Below are 16,486 nucleotides of genomic sequence, written 5' to 3' on the forward strand. Positions count from 1 at the left end.
CACACACACACACACACACACACACACACATACACACACAATTTCTTTTTTAATTATAAGAAAATAAAAGAGCCAAGCCAGGCATGGTGGCACATGCCTGTAATCCCAGCACTCAGGGAGGCAGAGGCAGCAGATCTCTGTGAAGTCAAGACCAGCCTGGTCTATAGAGCGAGTCCAGGACAGCCAGGGCTACACAGAGGAACCCTGTCTCAGAAAACAGATGGTGGGGGGCAGTGGTGGTGCACGCCTTTGATCACAGAGCTCAGGAGGCAGAGGCAGATGGGTCTCTGTGAACTCGAGGGTAGCCTGGTCCGCCTAGCCAGTTCCAGGACAGTCATGGCTACACAAAGAGCCCCGTCTCACAAAACCAAAATAAATAAAAGAGAAGACACTGAGGATTCTTCTGACAGTAAAAACATGAGCTCAGGTGAGGCTGGCCTGGGAAAAGGTCTCTGTAAGGAGCTGGTAAGGGACTCACTGCATAGCAACTACCCAACAGCACAATTCAGGAGACCTGAACTCTCCTCCAAAACCACATGAAGGTGGAAGGGGAGAGCCAATGCCACAGAGTTGCCTCTGACTTTCTCGCTTGCTCTGTTGGGTGGGACCCCGCACAGTCAATACTAGACAAGTCACTTACTTAGTAGTTTTCAAGAATCATAGAAATGGCCACCACACCGTTGAAGAAAAAGGACTACCCTTACAGGAATCAAAGCCATTCAATTAAAATAATAAAGATGGGCTGGCATGGAGCTCAGCTGGTGGAATGTTCGCCTTGAATGTTTTTGGGCACAGCATAAAAACAGAAATGGTGGCACACATCTCTAGTCTCAGAACTTGGAAGGTTGAGGCAGAAGGATCAGAAGTTCAAGGTCCTCCTTGTCTATCTGGTAAGTTCAACACAAGCTTGAGCTATAAGAGACCTTGTTCTTTAACAAATATATTAAAAATAGCTGGCCATGGTCCCAGAACTTGGAAGCCACAGGCAGTTTGATCTCTGTGGGTTCCAGGCCTAAAAAACAAGTTCTAGGACAGCCAATGCTGCACAGAAAGACCTTGTTTTTAATAACTAAATATACATCAAATATATAAAGACTATGTAGAAAATATTTTTTGTGTGTGCAAAGAAAACCTAACTGGAATTAGAGCAAGCTTCTATATATAGCCATCGATTTTATAGACAACATAGAGGCAGAGGAACACTTGAACAACACCCAAGGAATTCAATCAGCAAAATCCAAATAAGCAAAAATTTTCTCAACAACTAATTTCAAGAAAAAAAAAATGAAGGGAGGGGTGGAAAGAGACAGATTACATATTTAAAGAAACAGCAGACATGTCAACCAAATTCAATCAGCCATATAACCTTGCTCGGGTCAAACAAATTAAATGTTGAAACAAAACAAACAAATAAAAACCATGACACACCTAAGGTCACTTGAACACTAATGATTGTGTTATGACATAGAATTACTCTTATTATGGCATTGTAGTTTCTTATAGATGAAATTTAAGATGCTGGGTCCCGCACTCTAACTAAAGGGTGGAGAGCTGCTTTATCAGTCAAGAGTGCTTACTGTTCTTGCAGAGAACCTGAATTTATTTCCCAGCACCCACATGGTGGCTCACGGGCACTGTGACTCAGTTCCAGGGGCTCCAGGCTCTCTTCTGACTTCCATGGGTTGGAGCACAGATGAAATGCACATAATACCCTTAGACACACACACGTAAAACAAATATTTTAAAAGGAGAAACCAATGAAACTCAATGTGCCACACCCAAAAAGGAAACATGAAGGGAGAGGGGCATGTTCAGAAGAATGTTTCAGTGAGGGGAGGGGTGCGAAAAAGATAAAACTCATTGTATGTATGAAATTGTCAGGCAATAAAAACTTTAAAAATAAAGTGTTTGGGATTTCCTTTAAAATAATCCAGGGATGACAGCAGAAGTGGGATTATAAACTAAACAAGAAAGCTTCTGAATTAATGATTAATTATAATATCTACTTATGTTGTTATTTTGATTTTTTTGTTTTTTTGAGACAGGGTTTCTCTCTGTAGCCTTGGCTGTCCTGGACTCTCTTTACAGACCAGGCTGTGGAGATCACCTTGCCTCTGCCTCCTGAGTGCTGGAATTACAGGCGTGTACAGGCCGGTTTGAATTCTATTTTTGTATCAAAACATTTTCATCGTCAAAAGTCAAGGAAAGACTGTACCTCTAGTGTGCACAATGAAGGCGTTGGGATACTGTCTGAAGTCTGCGTTGGGAAACTACCTTGGCACATCTATACTCTTTTAATCTGTTGCACTGAGCGGCATAATCACAAAGGAAAGCATTGTTGCTCAAAGGCCTGGGAAACTGATTTGTAGCAGAGACAGGTCTTTCCTCTGGGAGACCAGGTGAGCCTTGGTCCCTGTCTAAGCAGCCTAAGCAGAGCTGAGAGGAGGATCTGAAAAAGGAGGAGGAGAAGGAGGAGGAGGGGGAGGAGAAGGAAAGGGAGGTCGCGCCTTTTTTGAGCTAGACAGAATGTCAGCCACTCCTTAACAGACGGGGAATCTGAGGCTAGAGAGAACTAGTGTTGCGCGTTCACTGGTGGGCGCGTTCTTTCTTACACACCCTGAAACCAGTCTATGAGAAGTAAAGCAATTCTCCCAATAAGGAATCCTTCAATGATCTGGGTTAGTCTCCCTTCTCTCTGTAGGTCCCCAAAAGCAACCAGATCATTAGTCTCCATGCCAGGAATTCCTGCCTGGCTGGAGCAAGGGAGCCAGAGGCCTGGGGTTTGGTGCTGGGTCTGCCTTGGCACCATCAGGCCGGAGCTAGGGTAAGCCATAGCTCTTGGACCCTTCTGAGAACCTGGAGGGTGCCTCTTCACCTCACTACAGGCAGGTGAGACGGTACCTTTATTCTGTCTGTCTCCCTAAGGGGGGGGGGGGCGTTGGCCCTGCCTGAGTCATTGACCCTTTCAGGCTCCCCTTGCAGGATGCCCTTTGCAGCCTTCCCCTGGATGCTCCGGCCCCAGGGAAGCCACACCCTGCAGCTGGACCTCCGCCCAGGCTGGCTGGCCTTCTCCAGCTCTCTACACATCCGGTTGCTGCATTCCTTTCCCCAAATCTTTCTTTCTCCCGTTTTTTCCCCACCATCCCTATTCGTTCCCTTCTTGTTTGTGCTTTTCTCAAACTCCCTTCTCTTGCTCTCCTCATCCACATGCGATTATCTCCAAAGCCTCCTTCGCTCCCAGTCTCTTTCCTTATTCAACTTCTTGATCTCTGCCCTTTTCTGTCCTTTGGTGTCTCTATTTCTTTCACCATCACCTTTCCCTCCCTCCACTTTTCCCCGTGTCCGATTCCTCTCTCATTCCTACCTCGCCGTCCGAGGATGTCCCTGGGTCCTTGGTCCCATTCGCCCGCCCCAGTGCGGAGCAGAGCGAGCCCGGCCAGCGCGCAGAGCAGCGGCTGCATGGTACCGAGCCACCGAGTGCAGTCTGTCCGGAGTCGCCTCCCCGGGATCGCAAAGTACGAGCCAAAATTTCTGGGCGGCTCCGGGCTTCTGGCTCCAGAGAACCTGCCCGCCCCCTCCAGAAGCCCCACCGTACCCTGGGAGAAGGCGCAGCCTGGGATCCCATCCTGAAGGCAACCTCTCCTCCAGGGCCTCCCGTCCAGCCTTCCACCCCACTCCCGCCCTGGGAGCCCCGCACAGAAGTGGGGGAGGAGGCTCCCAGCGCTGCTACTCCGTGTGAGCCCATTTCTCAGACAGCCAGAGGGAGCCCAGGAATGAGGACCTTCCTCTGGATCCCTCACGGGCAGGCATAGGGTCTGAACCCAGGGCTCATAGGATCTTGGAAGTGTTTTCTACCTACCTCTGAATCGCAAATGAAAGCTAATGATAATGATATCGGATAGCGGGAACTGAAGGTTTAATGCCTGCTGTCTACAGAAACTCACTGATAAATACCATTTAACTCCTTACCAAGGTGGGAGATGCTGCAAGCTGTCCGGACCCCTGCTCGGACCCCGGGTATCCACCTGTCTGCGAGGCTTCCAAGGCACCTGGCTTCTCCCGCCACAGTGAGCAAGAATCCAGCAGTGAGTGAACTCACGCAGGCGGAATAAACCAACGCAGAAGAGTTATTCTGCACCTTTATCAGTTACTTCCAAGCAGACTTTTAATCCCAGCACTTGGGAGGGAGAGGCGGGAGGATCTCTGAGAGTTTGAGGCCAGCCTGGTTTACAAAGCCAAGGACAGCCAGATAAACCTACACAGAGAAACCTTGTCTTACCACCCCCCTTCCCTTAAAAAAAAGGGAGAGCATAGCCAGAAGCAGAGACATCTGGGAGAGTGCAGAGTGGGCATGACCCTGAACCATGTGAGGACAGGAGGAAAAGGGAGGGGAATCAGGGGCAGCAGCCAAGAGGACAAAATGTAAACGAGGGCAAGGGAGCCAAAATGGCTGGGTTATATAGGGAAAAGGCACTGGAGAAAGGGCAGACCCTGGTCTGGGGAGTTGAGGGTAGAGGGCAGGATGTGCCAGCCATACCCTGGTAGGGGTGGGGGCTGGGGGATGCTGGGAGAACCTGGCAGCCAGGTCCTCTTTGATGCTAAATAGGCACCTCAGTTATTTGTCACAGGGTTTGAGACTTAACATTTGGTAGTCCCGAGGAGCTGTGAAAATGGAAATAATATTCGCACAGGTATCTGCCCTGTAAGGAGCTCACAGTCCCGTGCTCCACACTGGAGTTAAGCGTCTACCACATTATCTCTGAACCTCAGAGAACCTCCATAAGGGGCCCATCTTCATCGTAGCCATCCTGAAGACCCAACAGTTGAGAATCAGAGATGCTAAAGAAACTTGATGGCCTCACACTTGGATGGTGTGCAGTGAGGGTTTACATCTAGTCCTGCTGCTCTCTGCAACCAGATTTTCAGAGAACAATGCTATACACTGTGCTTAGTTCTGCTTCTAAGCCAAGCGAGCTGCTGGGGAAGGCTGGGATGGGGGTAGGAAGGGTGTGTGTCTTCAACCTAAGAGTGAGCTGTTTTTTGTTTTTGTTTTTCCAATGAACTTCAAACCATCTCAGACCTGTTGCAGTTTAGACACGCTGTCGTTTACTCGTGGAACACACCCATCCAACAAGTGCAAAAAACAATTAACAACAAAACCATAAAGCAGTACAGTGATTCCGATGAACCTGAGGGGCCCAAGTGCAGAGCTCCTGGCTGCAGGGTGGACAGCTTTGTGGCCAATCATGGAGAATGGTTTCATCAAGAGTCAACCAGGAGGCAGAGACAGGTGGGTCTCTGTGAGTTCAAGGCCAGCCTGGTTTACAGAGCAAGTTGCAGGAGAGCCAGGGCTGTTATACAGAGAAATACTGTCTCAAAAAACAAGAGCCAACCTGTCTGATCGTGTAGCAGAACAAACAAACAAACAAAAGAGTCACCCCGGGCTCAGTGGGGTGTCTGAGGGTCATGGCTGTTAAGTTATGTTTGTTTCTCCAGGTGGATGTATATGAATGAGTACAGATGCCCACAGAGGCCGAAAGGGGCCGTTGAATACCCCGGAGCAGGAGTTACAGGCAGTTGTGAGCCCTTGATGTGGGCGCTAGGAACTGATCCCAGGTGCCCTGCAAGCGCAGAGAGAGCTCTAACCACTACCCACCGCTCCAGTCTCTGCAGCGCCACCTGCTGATCGGCCTGTGTGTTACACAGGAACAACCGGCAGCCCTCCCTTCCCTTGGCTCCCCTTCCGCATAGACAGTGGGCTGTGGCACAGAAATTCAGACTAGGACTTATCAGGTTTGCCACCAAGACGTGGATCTCATTCTTGAAAAGCTCCCTTGAGGATTAAGACGCCCAGATGAGCTGGTTTAGGAGAAAGGATTTATCTCAACAATGCCAAGAACTGTCCACGCTTCGTAGGGCATTCCGATCTAGCTTAGCCAGGCGTGAGATTGTAAAACAAAACAAAAGCTAGGCCCACAAGGATTTATGCAGCTTAGAGCCACTGAGCTAGCTAATTATTTGAATAAAAAAATGAACAAAACATAAAACCTGGCCGGTGGCTCGTATCTGTAATCTAGAACTCAGAAGGCTTAGGTAAGAGGATAATAGGTCAAGGGCAGACTGAATTACAAAGTGTAATCCTGACTGTAAATAAAGAAATAATAAATACATGAGTAACATGTGCAGGAGATGCCGTTAAATCACAAAGTACGGGCCCACGAGCAGTGGGGAAAGAAGCCTGCTGACCTGGGTTTGCACCACATTGGAGAAGACTCTGGCCCTCTTAAACACCAACTAGTAGGTACACACTCATGACTGAAAGTAATTAAACTAAAAAATAATTAATCCTGTGAGTATGGTGGCACACACCCTTAATCCCAGTACTCAGGAGGCAGAGGCAGGTAGATTTCTGTGAATTTGATGTGAGCCTTATCTACACAAGTTCCTAGCCAGCCAGGGCTCCACAATGAGACCCAGTCTCAAAAACAAAACAAAACAAAAAACCTAGCTAAAAACACCAAAGCAGGGGCTGGAGAAATGGCTCAGAGGTTAAGAGCACTGGCTGCTCTTCCAAAGGTCCTCAGTTCAATTCCCTGCAACCACACAGTGGCTCACAACCATTTTTAATGAGATCTGGTGCCCTCTTTTGGTCTGCAGGTATACATGCAGGCAGAATATTGTATACATAATAAATAAATAAATCTTAAACAAACAAACCAAAGTAATGAAGCTGTTTCCATCTTAGTCCAGCTTGCTCAGCCCAGTCCCTTCAGTTTGCCAGCCTCTCCCTATCTTTGTCCACAAATTTTGTATCTATTCAATAGATACCTATTCAGACATATCTAAAAATGATAGATATTTTCTTTTCACATTCATATCTACTTCAGTTGCATCATTAGATCTTGGAAGGCCATTAAAAACTGGAAAGAGTCCATAGAAGTGAGTACAAGGGTATCCGTTTAATTCCTCTTACGAGCAGCGAAAGGAGAGATGGAGTGGTGGTTAAGCACACGGGGTGCTCTTCCAGAGGACCTGGATTCCCGGTACACACGGCAGCTCACAACAGTCTGCGATTCCAATTCCACGGGTGCCCTCTTCTGGCTTCCAGGGGTACTGTGCGCGTGTGCATAGGCATACATGCAGGCAAAATACTGCTGCACAGAAAATAAAACTAAAATAACTAAATAAATAAATTTTAAAAAGAGAGAGCTGCAAAAGATCCCCGGAATGGGTGTGTCACAGTTTATCTGGAGTGTCCCTTACGAATAGACATTAGTCATTGCTTTTCCACGCTAGGAAATACTATGTTAAAATATATTTTTATTTTTATGTGTGAGCATGTGTCCTGTGTGTGTATGCTGCGAGGTTAATAGCTGACGTCCAAAGAGGGAGTTGCATTCTCCACCTCACCAAGCTGGGGTTACGATCAGTTGTGAGCCACCTCTCGTGGGTGTACGGAATAGAACTCAGGTCCTCTGGAAGAACAGTGGGTGTTTGTATCCGCCAAGCCACCTCTCTAGCCGAGGAGAGTTTTAATTAATATCAAATTTCTAGTGCCAGAGGCTGAGGGGTGCCAATCTGCCAGGAGCCAAAGCTATCTACTGAAGCAAAAGTCAATTAGTGAGCCAAAGCTATCTAGTGGAGACAAAGGTAGTTACTGAAGCCAAAGCCAAGTAGAGAGCAAAGGTCATTTAGTGGAGACCTAAAGCTATGTAGTGAAAGAGTTATCTAGACCCTAAATCATGGGTGATGGATTGTGAGGACATCCATTTGTTAGAGCATCCGTAAGGTATCTTAAGAGAATATCCTTATGGTATCTTGCAGGTACAATAGTTAACCCATGAAAGCACTCTTCCTGTCTCCTGCAGCAGTAGATTAACCTTCCCCCTTTCCTACCTTCTCCCTATATAAGTTGGGTAAAAATTTCTAATAAACGAGGCTTTGATCAGATGAACAGACTTGGGCTTCATTTCTACGTCTCTCGTCCCTTCTCCCCCATTCCTTCCAATCTCCCCCTTAGGAACCCAGTTGAAGTCCCGAGGGTCGGGACACCAATCAAATTTTAATTTCTCAGAGACACCACGGTACCGGGTCAGTTACGAATAGGGTCTTTTTCCGCCCTCCACTAGAGGGCGCGCTTTACAGCAGTTTTATAGTCATTTGCTTCTGGTGGTTGGCTTTGTTTGAGCCCTGAAGTCCATACATTTTCCTTCTTATCCACTTCTTCTATTGGAGCCTTACAAAACAGAGGTGGTGATGGCCCTAGAGAGCAGGGAAGCCTCGACCCTCCATATCCCACCCGTGGGCATCATTATGTACATATTTCATAGGCATGTTATATCTGAACAGAGATATTTTTTTTAATTTACTTAATTTTATTTTATGGACATTTGTTTGAGGGTGTCAGACACTTGGAACTAGAGTTACAGAGAGTTGTGAGCTGCTGTATGGGTGCTGGGAATTGAACCCTCGTCGAATGGAAGAGGAGGCAGTGCTCTTAACCACTGAGCCATCTCTCCAGCCCCCAGAGATGTTTTTTTGTCATTTGTTTGTTTGTTTGTTTGTTTGTTTTGAGCCAGGCTATTTCTTCATAGCCCAGACTGGCCTGGAACTCTCTGTGTAGACCAGGAATTCACTATGTAGTTCCAGGTGGCCTGGAACTCCCAGAGATCAGCCTGCTTCTGCCTCTGGAGTGCTGGGATTTATAGGCGTGTGCTACCACTGCCGATTTAAGTTCTGACACTTTGATGGTGGAAAATTATACCCGGTTGGCTTTTTAAAAAATATTATATTATATACTGTTCATTAAAAGCTTAGCTTTACTGGCCTATTCAAATATCTTTTCCTATATTTTTTTACATATCTTGATAAAACCTTAATGTCTTTTCTATGTTTTACCCACCTTTTCTTTTAGTCTTTTTTTTTTTTTTTTTTTTTTTTAAGACAGGGTGTCTCTGTGTAGCCTTGGCTGTCCTGGAACTCACTTTGTAGACCAGGTTGGTCTCGAAGTCATAGAGATCCACCTGCCTCTGCCTCTTAAGGGCTGGGATTAGAGGTGTGTGCCACCAACTCAGTTTCTCCCAGTCTTATATGGTCTTTAACTTATATTCTTAGCCATGAGCGGTGGCACATGCCTGTAATCAAAACAAAAACAAACAAAAACCTATTTAAGTTTTTAATTATTATTTTAGCTTTTAGAATTACTCTAATTATGTGTCAGTGTGTGGGGATGTGTACATGAGGGCAGGTTCTTTCAGGGGCAGAGCTACAGGTGGCTGTGAGCCACCTCATGTGCTGGGAACGAAGCCTGGCTTCTCGGGAAGAGCAGCACAGCGCATGTTCTTAACTGCTGAACTATCTCTTCGGTCCCCACTTCTTTAAGTTAACATATGTATGTATGTGTGTACATTTATGTATGTGTGTATATGTAAGTGTGTGTATGTATGGATGGATGTGTATCGGCTTGTGCACGCAATGCCCATGGGGGCCAGAGGAGGGTAGCAGATCCCCTGGAACCAGAGGTAATGCTAGAAACAAAACCTAGGTCCTCCGCAAGAGGGACAGGGGCTCTTAACCGCTGAGCCCTTTCCCCAGCCCCCCCCCCCCGAAAAAGTGAAAGAGGGAATGTTGTTAGCGGTAGGCGATTCGCTTGTTTCCTTACAAAAGCCAGCGGAGCTAGAGGGACGCGAATCACTCCGTCAAGCTGGCAGAGCAGCAGCGCTTACATCTCCTCCTCCCCAGAAGCCAGCCCAAAGATTCACAAGAACACTCACAAGCGCCCGCCCGCTGACAAGGAGACAGGTGGGCGTGAATGGTGGAACGGCGGGGTCCGCCATGCAGCTGCTGGGCATCAGAGTGCAAGGGCAAACTGGCCGGGTGTGGTGGTGGTAAGCGCCGGCATTGTTGCCAGCCTGTCCTTTCGCACTGCCGTCTATGCACCTAGCGCTCGCTAAGGCTGCGTAGTGCACAGTGAGCAACCAGGCAGGATCCTAGCCCTGTTTTTTATATATATATAAAATGTATTAAATGATCTCATGATAGAGGCCAGGGCACATCTGTGCAGCAGGCTTCATCCTTTGAACTCTCGGGCCATAGGAAAATCACCAGCCAATGAGGGCACATGTAGGAGGGGACAAGCAAAAGGGGTTATTTGGTGGCTGGCTGGTGGGCCTTGGGAAACCTGGGCACTCATGGCCACCCAGAGGGAAGCGCCCTTAGGAGAGCTACCTATCCAGAATGTTTCCATTCTCCTGCCAGGAAGTACAGAGGCCCACACACAGTGGAGTGGGAGGCGCAGAGGACCTTGGAGGTAGTCAACCTATGCCATTCTAGGGCCCCCGTCCGTTTGCTCCAGTGTCACCTCCTCAGGCCATACATGCTACAGCCTGTTTTTAGATCTCCTTAGCCTGGGCTGCTGGAGGAGACATGTCTGGGAGTCTGGCAGGGATTGCTTTCCTTGTTCATGGCCAAAGGCAAGGGGCCAAGGGAAGCAGGAAATAGAAGCTGGCTGCACTTCTGGGCATAGCGGTTGGGTGAAAAGGTCTACCCAACTGGAAGAGGCTGAGGGGGGGGGGGTGGGGTGTCTGGAATGCACAAAGCCTTCTTGTCCGCTGCTCTTGGTACCAAACAAGGATTTCCAAAGCAGCAGGGAGGCCTGGCCTACATGAGCCCCCCTTGGTGGAATGAACTTATGCCGCTTCTGAATGCACAAATGGAGGGCAGTTGCTGGCCAAGGCACACAGAATTAACAGTCAGAAAAGGTGTCTCTACGTTGGCATGGACATTTCCAGTGGGAAAGGAAAGGGAGACAGAAGATTTCAAATACTGAGATTTAGTGCTTTTAAAAATCATTATTTAGCCAGGGTTGTGGTGGTGGTGCACGCCTTTGATCTCAGGGAGTCAGAGGCAGGTAGATCTGTGAGTTTGGGGCCAGCCAGGTCTACAGAGTGAGTTTCAGGACAGCCAAGGATTCACAGAGAAACCCTGTCTTGAAAACCCCCAAATTAAAATAAACCATTATTTATTATTTTATTTTATTTTATTTTATTGAGACATGGTCTCATGTAGCCCAGACTAGCCATGAGCTCCTGTAGCCAAGAATGACCTTGAATTTCTGATCCTTCTATAATCAGTTCTAGAATTACAGATATGCTTTCCCGTGCCTGGTTTATGAGGTGCTGGTGGTTGCATCCACGACTTTGTACATGCTAAGCAAACAGTGCTTACTGAGCTACAGTCCCAGCTGTCCCTGGGTCCTGGACACACCCAAGTGAGAGGCCTGGGAAGATGAGGCAACCTGCTTAGTACAGGGAGGCAAGCAGGGTAGGGTGAGGGGAGAGGTGACTGTTAACAGTGTGTGCGCGGCCGGCTCAGATCTGGGCTGTTCACGGGACGCTCACACAGGGCGTTGTTCACAGTGCTGCGTTCAGCTAATCATCACGGGCATGGAGTTCTGCAAAAGCTCGAGGGTCCCTGGAGACTGGAGTTGGCTGGCATCCCCGCCCCCAGCCCTTAGAGAACACTCTCTGCTGCACTCTGCAGACAGATTGTCTCATTTTGATTTTTGCAGGTGGGTGTCTGCAGACAATGCTTGTGTGACCCTTTGAAGAATCTCAGAGTTAGTTTCTGTTAGCAAAGAAGGCTGAGGAGCTGGTTCAAATCCCGATTGTCCTTACTGCCTTAGGCAGCCCCTACCCCTACCCAACCCCACGTCCCAACTTCAGTGTCCACACTAGAAAATGAGGTGATAAAATCATCTCAGGTAAAGCAGGGTGTGGTGGCACGTGTCTGAGTTCCCAGCCTTCTAGGGACAGGCAGGAGGACGGACAGACTGTTCAAGGTCAGCCTGGGCTACATAGTTAAGACCGTGTCAAAACCAAAACACAGCTGAATTCCACTGTGTCTGAGCTGTTTCCCAGGCTTTTCCGAGCCTAAGGTTGTTCAGTCAGGGCCTTGCTGACTCCAGCTTTCCTCAGGGTACAAAAGCGTGAGCAATGCCAGATCTTTAGAATGTTCAAGGTTCCCAGTGAAAGTGATAACAGTGGAGGTGAGGCAGGGTTTAACTGAGCCACGCCACAGTCAGAGCAAACTCTCTCATTCTTTTCTCTGGAATCATACATCAATTCAACACATACGTGCATGTTTATAGGCCATTGATTTGCGCATAGCACGATCATAAATTTAATGTTCAAATCAAGGCAATCTAAGCAAACGTATCATTTCTTTTCCATGAGAAGTTTAAAAATTCTTTGTTTGTTTTTTTTTTTTGGGGGGGGGGAAATAGGGTCTCTTCCAGCCCTAGCTAGTCTTGAACTTTCTCTGAAACCAGTATGACCTTGAACTCCTGATCTTCTTGCATCACCTCCTCACTCCTGGACTATAGGTATTTGCCATCTATGTCCAGTTCAAATTCTATGTCCAGTTACAGATTCTTCTCGGCCAGAGGCCTGAAACATCTTGTGATAAGCCACGGTTCTGTGAGCACATCTCTGCTGTTGCCAAGCAGTATGTTTACCGCAGGTAAGGAAACGGGCAAGTTGAGGCAGGTTGATGAGTTTCTACAGGTGGTCTCTGACATCTCCAAGCAGTATGTTTACTTCAGGTAAGGGAACGGGCATCTCCAAGAAGTATGTTTACTGCAGGTAAGGGAACAGGCAAATTGAGGCAAGTTGGTAAGCTTCCACAGGTGGTCTCTGAAGTTGGCGAGTTCCCTCAGGTGGTCCCTGACAACCACCCAACCAACAAAAGTCTTTTTATCAATATAAGGGATGGGAGCTAATACTTTACAAACAAGGGGGCCCTCGGTCAAGCAAATCAGTTATTTGCCTTCTGTGGTTGACAATCTCAGAGAGGCAGTAACTGAGGGGCCACTAGGTTAACTTCCAACAGCTCTGTTATATCCCTCTTCTATATCCTCCCAGTTGTGAGAGACTGAAACAACTCCTCCTCCCGAGGGCTGGGTTGAAGGATCCTGAGCCTGGAAGGGCAGTATCAAATATATTCAATGTGTAATGGAGGTGTGAGTTAGTTAGAGGTTAGCCTTTCTCTACTCTGCTCACAGGTAGTTGAGTTAAAATGACAAGAAGTTTGGAGTCAGGAAATTAGTGTGTGTGTGTGTGTGTGTGTGTGTGTGTGTACAGAAATACAGTATCCATACATCTTAGGAACTGAATGTACCCATGTAAACAGTACCCGGACCCAACGACAGAGCAGGAGCAGCATCTGAGAAGACCCCATTTCTCACAGTCACCATCCACTCCCGGTTGATAGTATGGGTTAATTTTGCTTGGTTTTGTATTTCATAGAAACTTTTGAAAACATGTCATTCCTGTGATTTTGTCTTTCCATCTACAATGTTGCTTCCATTGACAGATGACTCGTTATCTGTGTTATTTAGTGTGATGTCAGTGGCAACTCGAGCAGTATATATATATATATATATATATATTATATATATATATATAATATATATATATATATCATATTGTAAGTGTATCGCACAGACCTTCCTATGATGAAAAGAATGGCACTATAAAAACAGAACACAATTTTAATATTTAAAATATTCCACTCAAGTATTGTGAACAAAAGCAGGTAAAATTAATTTTATTTACTGTGGTTTGAAACCAGGCCTTGAGCATGCATGGCAAACATTCCACTCTGGGCTACATCCCCAGCCCTGAATTAATTTTAAGTCTTTCATATACTACACTAAACTGACCTTTTGTTTTAATACTGATATCAAGGGCCTTTGGGGTCAGAATTAATTTCATAATATTGTGAAGAGCTGCTTTTGTCTTAGTTCATTGACTGTTGTTGCTGTCTTCAAGTGAATCATTAAATAAGTGATCATCTAAAAATTCCATTTTTCTTTCTTTTCTTTTTCCTTTTTTTTAAGATAGGGTTTCTCTGTCCTGGGACTCTCTTTGTAGGTCAGACTGGCCTTGAACTCCAAGATCTTCCTGCCTCTGCCTCCTAAATGCTGGAATTAAAGGTGTGTGCGACTGCCTGGCTAAAAGTTGAGGGCTTGCTGATCCTGGAGCATGCCTGGAAGCCCATTACTCTCCCCACCCCATTTTGCTTTCTAATATAGTAAATATCTATTCTCTAATACAGTAAATATCTATTCTCTAATACAGTAAATATCTATTCTCTAATATAAAAATATCTATCGCTGTCATCCACAAAAAAACAAAAACAGTTTCTTCCTGGTCTCAGTGTTTAGAGTGTGTACTAGTTAGGGTTATTATTAAAACATAAAGTTACGTTTTAAGTTTAAATTACTGTGCTTAAGAGATGTATAAAAGGAAAGTGCCTCTAATCTGTAGCCCCACTTGCCCAAGGACAGAGAACTTCCTGGAATCCTAGGGCCTGTACGGTAATGAGCACAGTGTTTTCACTTCTGTAAACACGCGTGGTTGCAAAAATTGCACAAGATGTATGCTTGATCACACGTAGTTGGGAGGTACATAGACAGGAAGCACATCAGGATGTACTATGTTTGGCCCTGTTTGGACAAAAATGGATCTTGCCTTTATTAAGTCCATGACTTGCCAACCAATGGTGGCACACACCTTTAATCCAGCACTTGGGAGGCGGAGACAGGCAGATCTTTGAGTGTGCAGCATCTTCTACAGAGTGAGCTCCAGAACACCAAAGCTACACAGGGAAACTCTGTATGTCTCAATTAAATGAAAGAGTGAATGAATGAATGAATGAATGAATGAATGAATGAATGAATGAAAGAAATCAACACCCCCTGTCTGATGTAATTTGGCACCGTAACCTGGGAATCTCGGTATCCATGGACCTGGACAGTATTTAGTAAAGCTTGCTTCAAATTTGGCTGAAAACTGTGGGAGTGGACTTATTCTCACCCAGCAGGATTAACAACAATTGCTGTGATTAATTACCACCACCAAAGCAACTTAGGGAGGAAAGGGTTTTATCCGGCTTGTACTTTCACATCATGGCTCATCATCAAAGGAAGTCAGGACAGGACTAACGGAGGGCAGGGACCTGCCGGCAGGAACTGACGCAGAAGCCATACAAGGGTAATGCTTATTGACTTTGTCCTTGTGGCTTAATCAACCTGCCTTTATAGAACCCAGGATGACCAGCCCAGGAGTGATGGCACCCACAGCGGATGGGCCCTCCCGAATCAGCCACTAATTAAGAACATGCCCTACAGGCTTTCCTGCCCACCACTAGTCTTATGGAGACATTTTCCCTTCCTCTCTCTTTCTTCTGAGACAGGGTTGGTTTCTCTGTGTGTCTAGCCCTAGCTGTCCTGGACTCACTTTGCAGACTAAGCTGGCCTCTCAGAGATCCACCCGCCCCTGCCTCCCCAAGTGCTCGGATTACTAGGCCTGCGCCATGGTACCCAGCTGAGACATTTTCTTTTCTTTTTTAAATTTTATTTAATTTTTATTTTATGTACATTAGTGTGAAGGTGTCAGATTCCTTGGAATTGGTATTATAGACAGTTGTGAGCTGCCATGTGGGTGCTGGGAATTGAACCTGAGTCCTTTGGAAGAGCAGACAGCACTCTTAATCATTGAGCCATCTCTCCAGCCCGGAGACGTTTTCTTAATTGAGGTTTTCTCCCAGACTACTTTAGCTTGTGTCAACTTGACATTAAACTAGTAAAATAGATTGAAACATATGAACACCAAACCAAGAGCTGCAAGGTCAGCTCTGTCATCTCAGGAAGAGGAGAGAGGGGGCTGGGGGGATAAATTACATGGTAATTTCGGGCAGGATTGGACTGTGGAGTGAGACACTGTCTTCAAAACAAGAACAAGTTTGCTGACCTACTGTGGAGCCAGGGTTGGAAGCCTTTTTAGAATTTCTAAATGCTGTAGGTCAAGGTTGCCTGGTTGCATTAAACAAGACAATCCCACCCTCATTCCTTTTGTGCAGCAGGGGTGGTTTTTCTCTAATATGGTTCTGGTTTCTGGCTGTGCTCTTAAATTCTCCATTCCTCCAATCCCAGAACCCTTGAACAAAAAGCGTTGGGCCAGGTGGTAAGACGACTCAGTGGATAAAAGCCAAGTCTGAGGGCCTGGTTTTGATTCCCAGAATCCACCTGGTGAAAGTTAGAACACTAACTCCTTGAAGGTCCTCTTATCCTCTGCACACATGCTTTGAGCAGAGTAGACAGCTGAGGTGATGGTTCAGTGGGGAAAGGTGCTTTCTGCCAAGGCTGCTGTCCAGAGTTTGATTCCTGGATGCCACCTGGCAAAAGGAAAGAACTGGCTCTTGTAAATTGGCCTTTGACCTCCACAAGCATGCTGTGGTATGTAAAGGACCCCTTCACACACACACACAAATAAATAAATAAATAAGTGTATGCAACAAAATTTAAAAGTCACAGCATTTTAATATGCAAAGCATCTTCTAAATCTTCTAGCTGTGATTTTTCAGCAAAAGCAGTGTGTATGTATAATAGCTCGTTAGTCTATTCAGAGAATGTTTTACTGAGGCT

The 16,486-nt window shown here is 46.3% G+C and overlaps 1 protein-coding gene across 1 annotated transcript in view; it reads right to left on the bottom strand.

Moving 5' to 3' along the window:
• Positions 1-3,643, bottom strand: part of Plac9 (placenta associated 9) — a 13,352-nt gene extending 9,709 nt beyond the window's left edge. Inside the window, exon 1 of the mRNA XM_055612428.1 lies at positions 3,365-3,643. Within this exon, the coding sequence (XP_055468403.1) occupies positions 3,365-3,461 (97 nt within the window). The 5' untranslated portion in view covers positions 3,462-3,643. The remainder of the gene's footprint in view (positions 1-3,364) is intronic.
• Positions 3,644-16,486: the final 12,843 nt, after the last annotated feature.

The sequence above is a fragment of the Psammomys obesus genome, unplaced genomic scaffold (genome assembly GCF_907164565.1).
Source record: "Psammomys obesus unplaced genomic scaffold, mPsaObe1.curated_primary_1811, whole genome shotgun sequence".
In the NCBI taxonomy this organism is placed as follows: domain Eukaryota; kingdom Metazoa; phylum Chordata; class Mammalia; order Rodentia; family Muridae; genus Psammomys; species Psammomys obesus.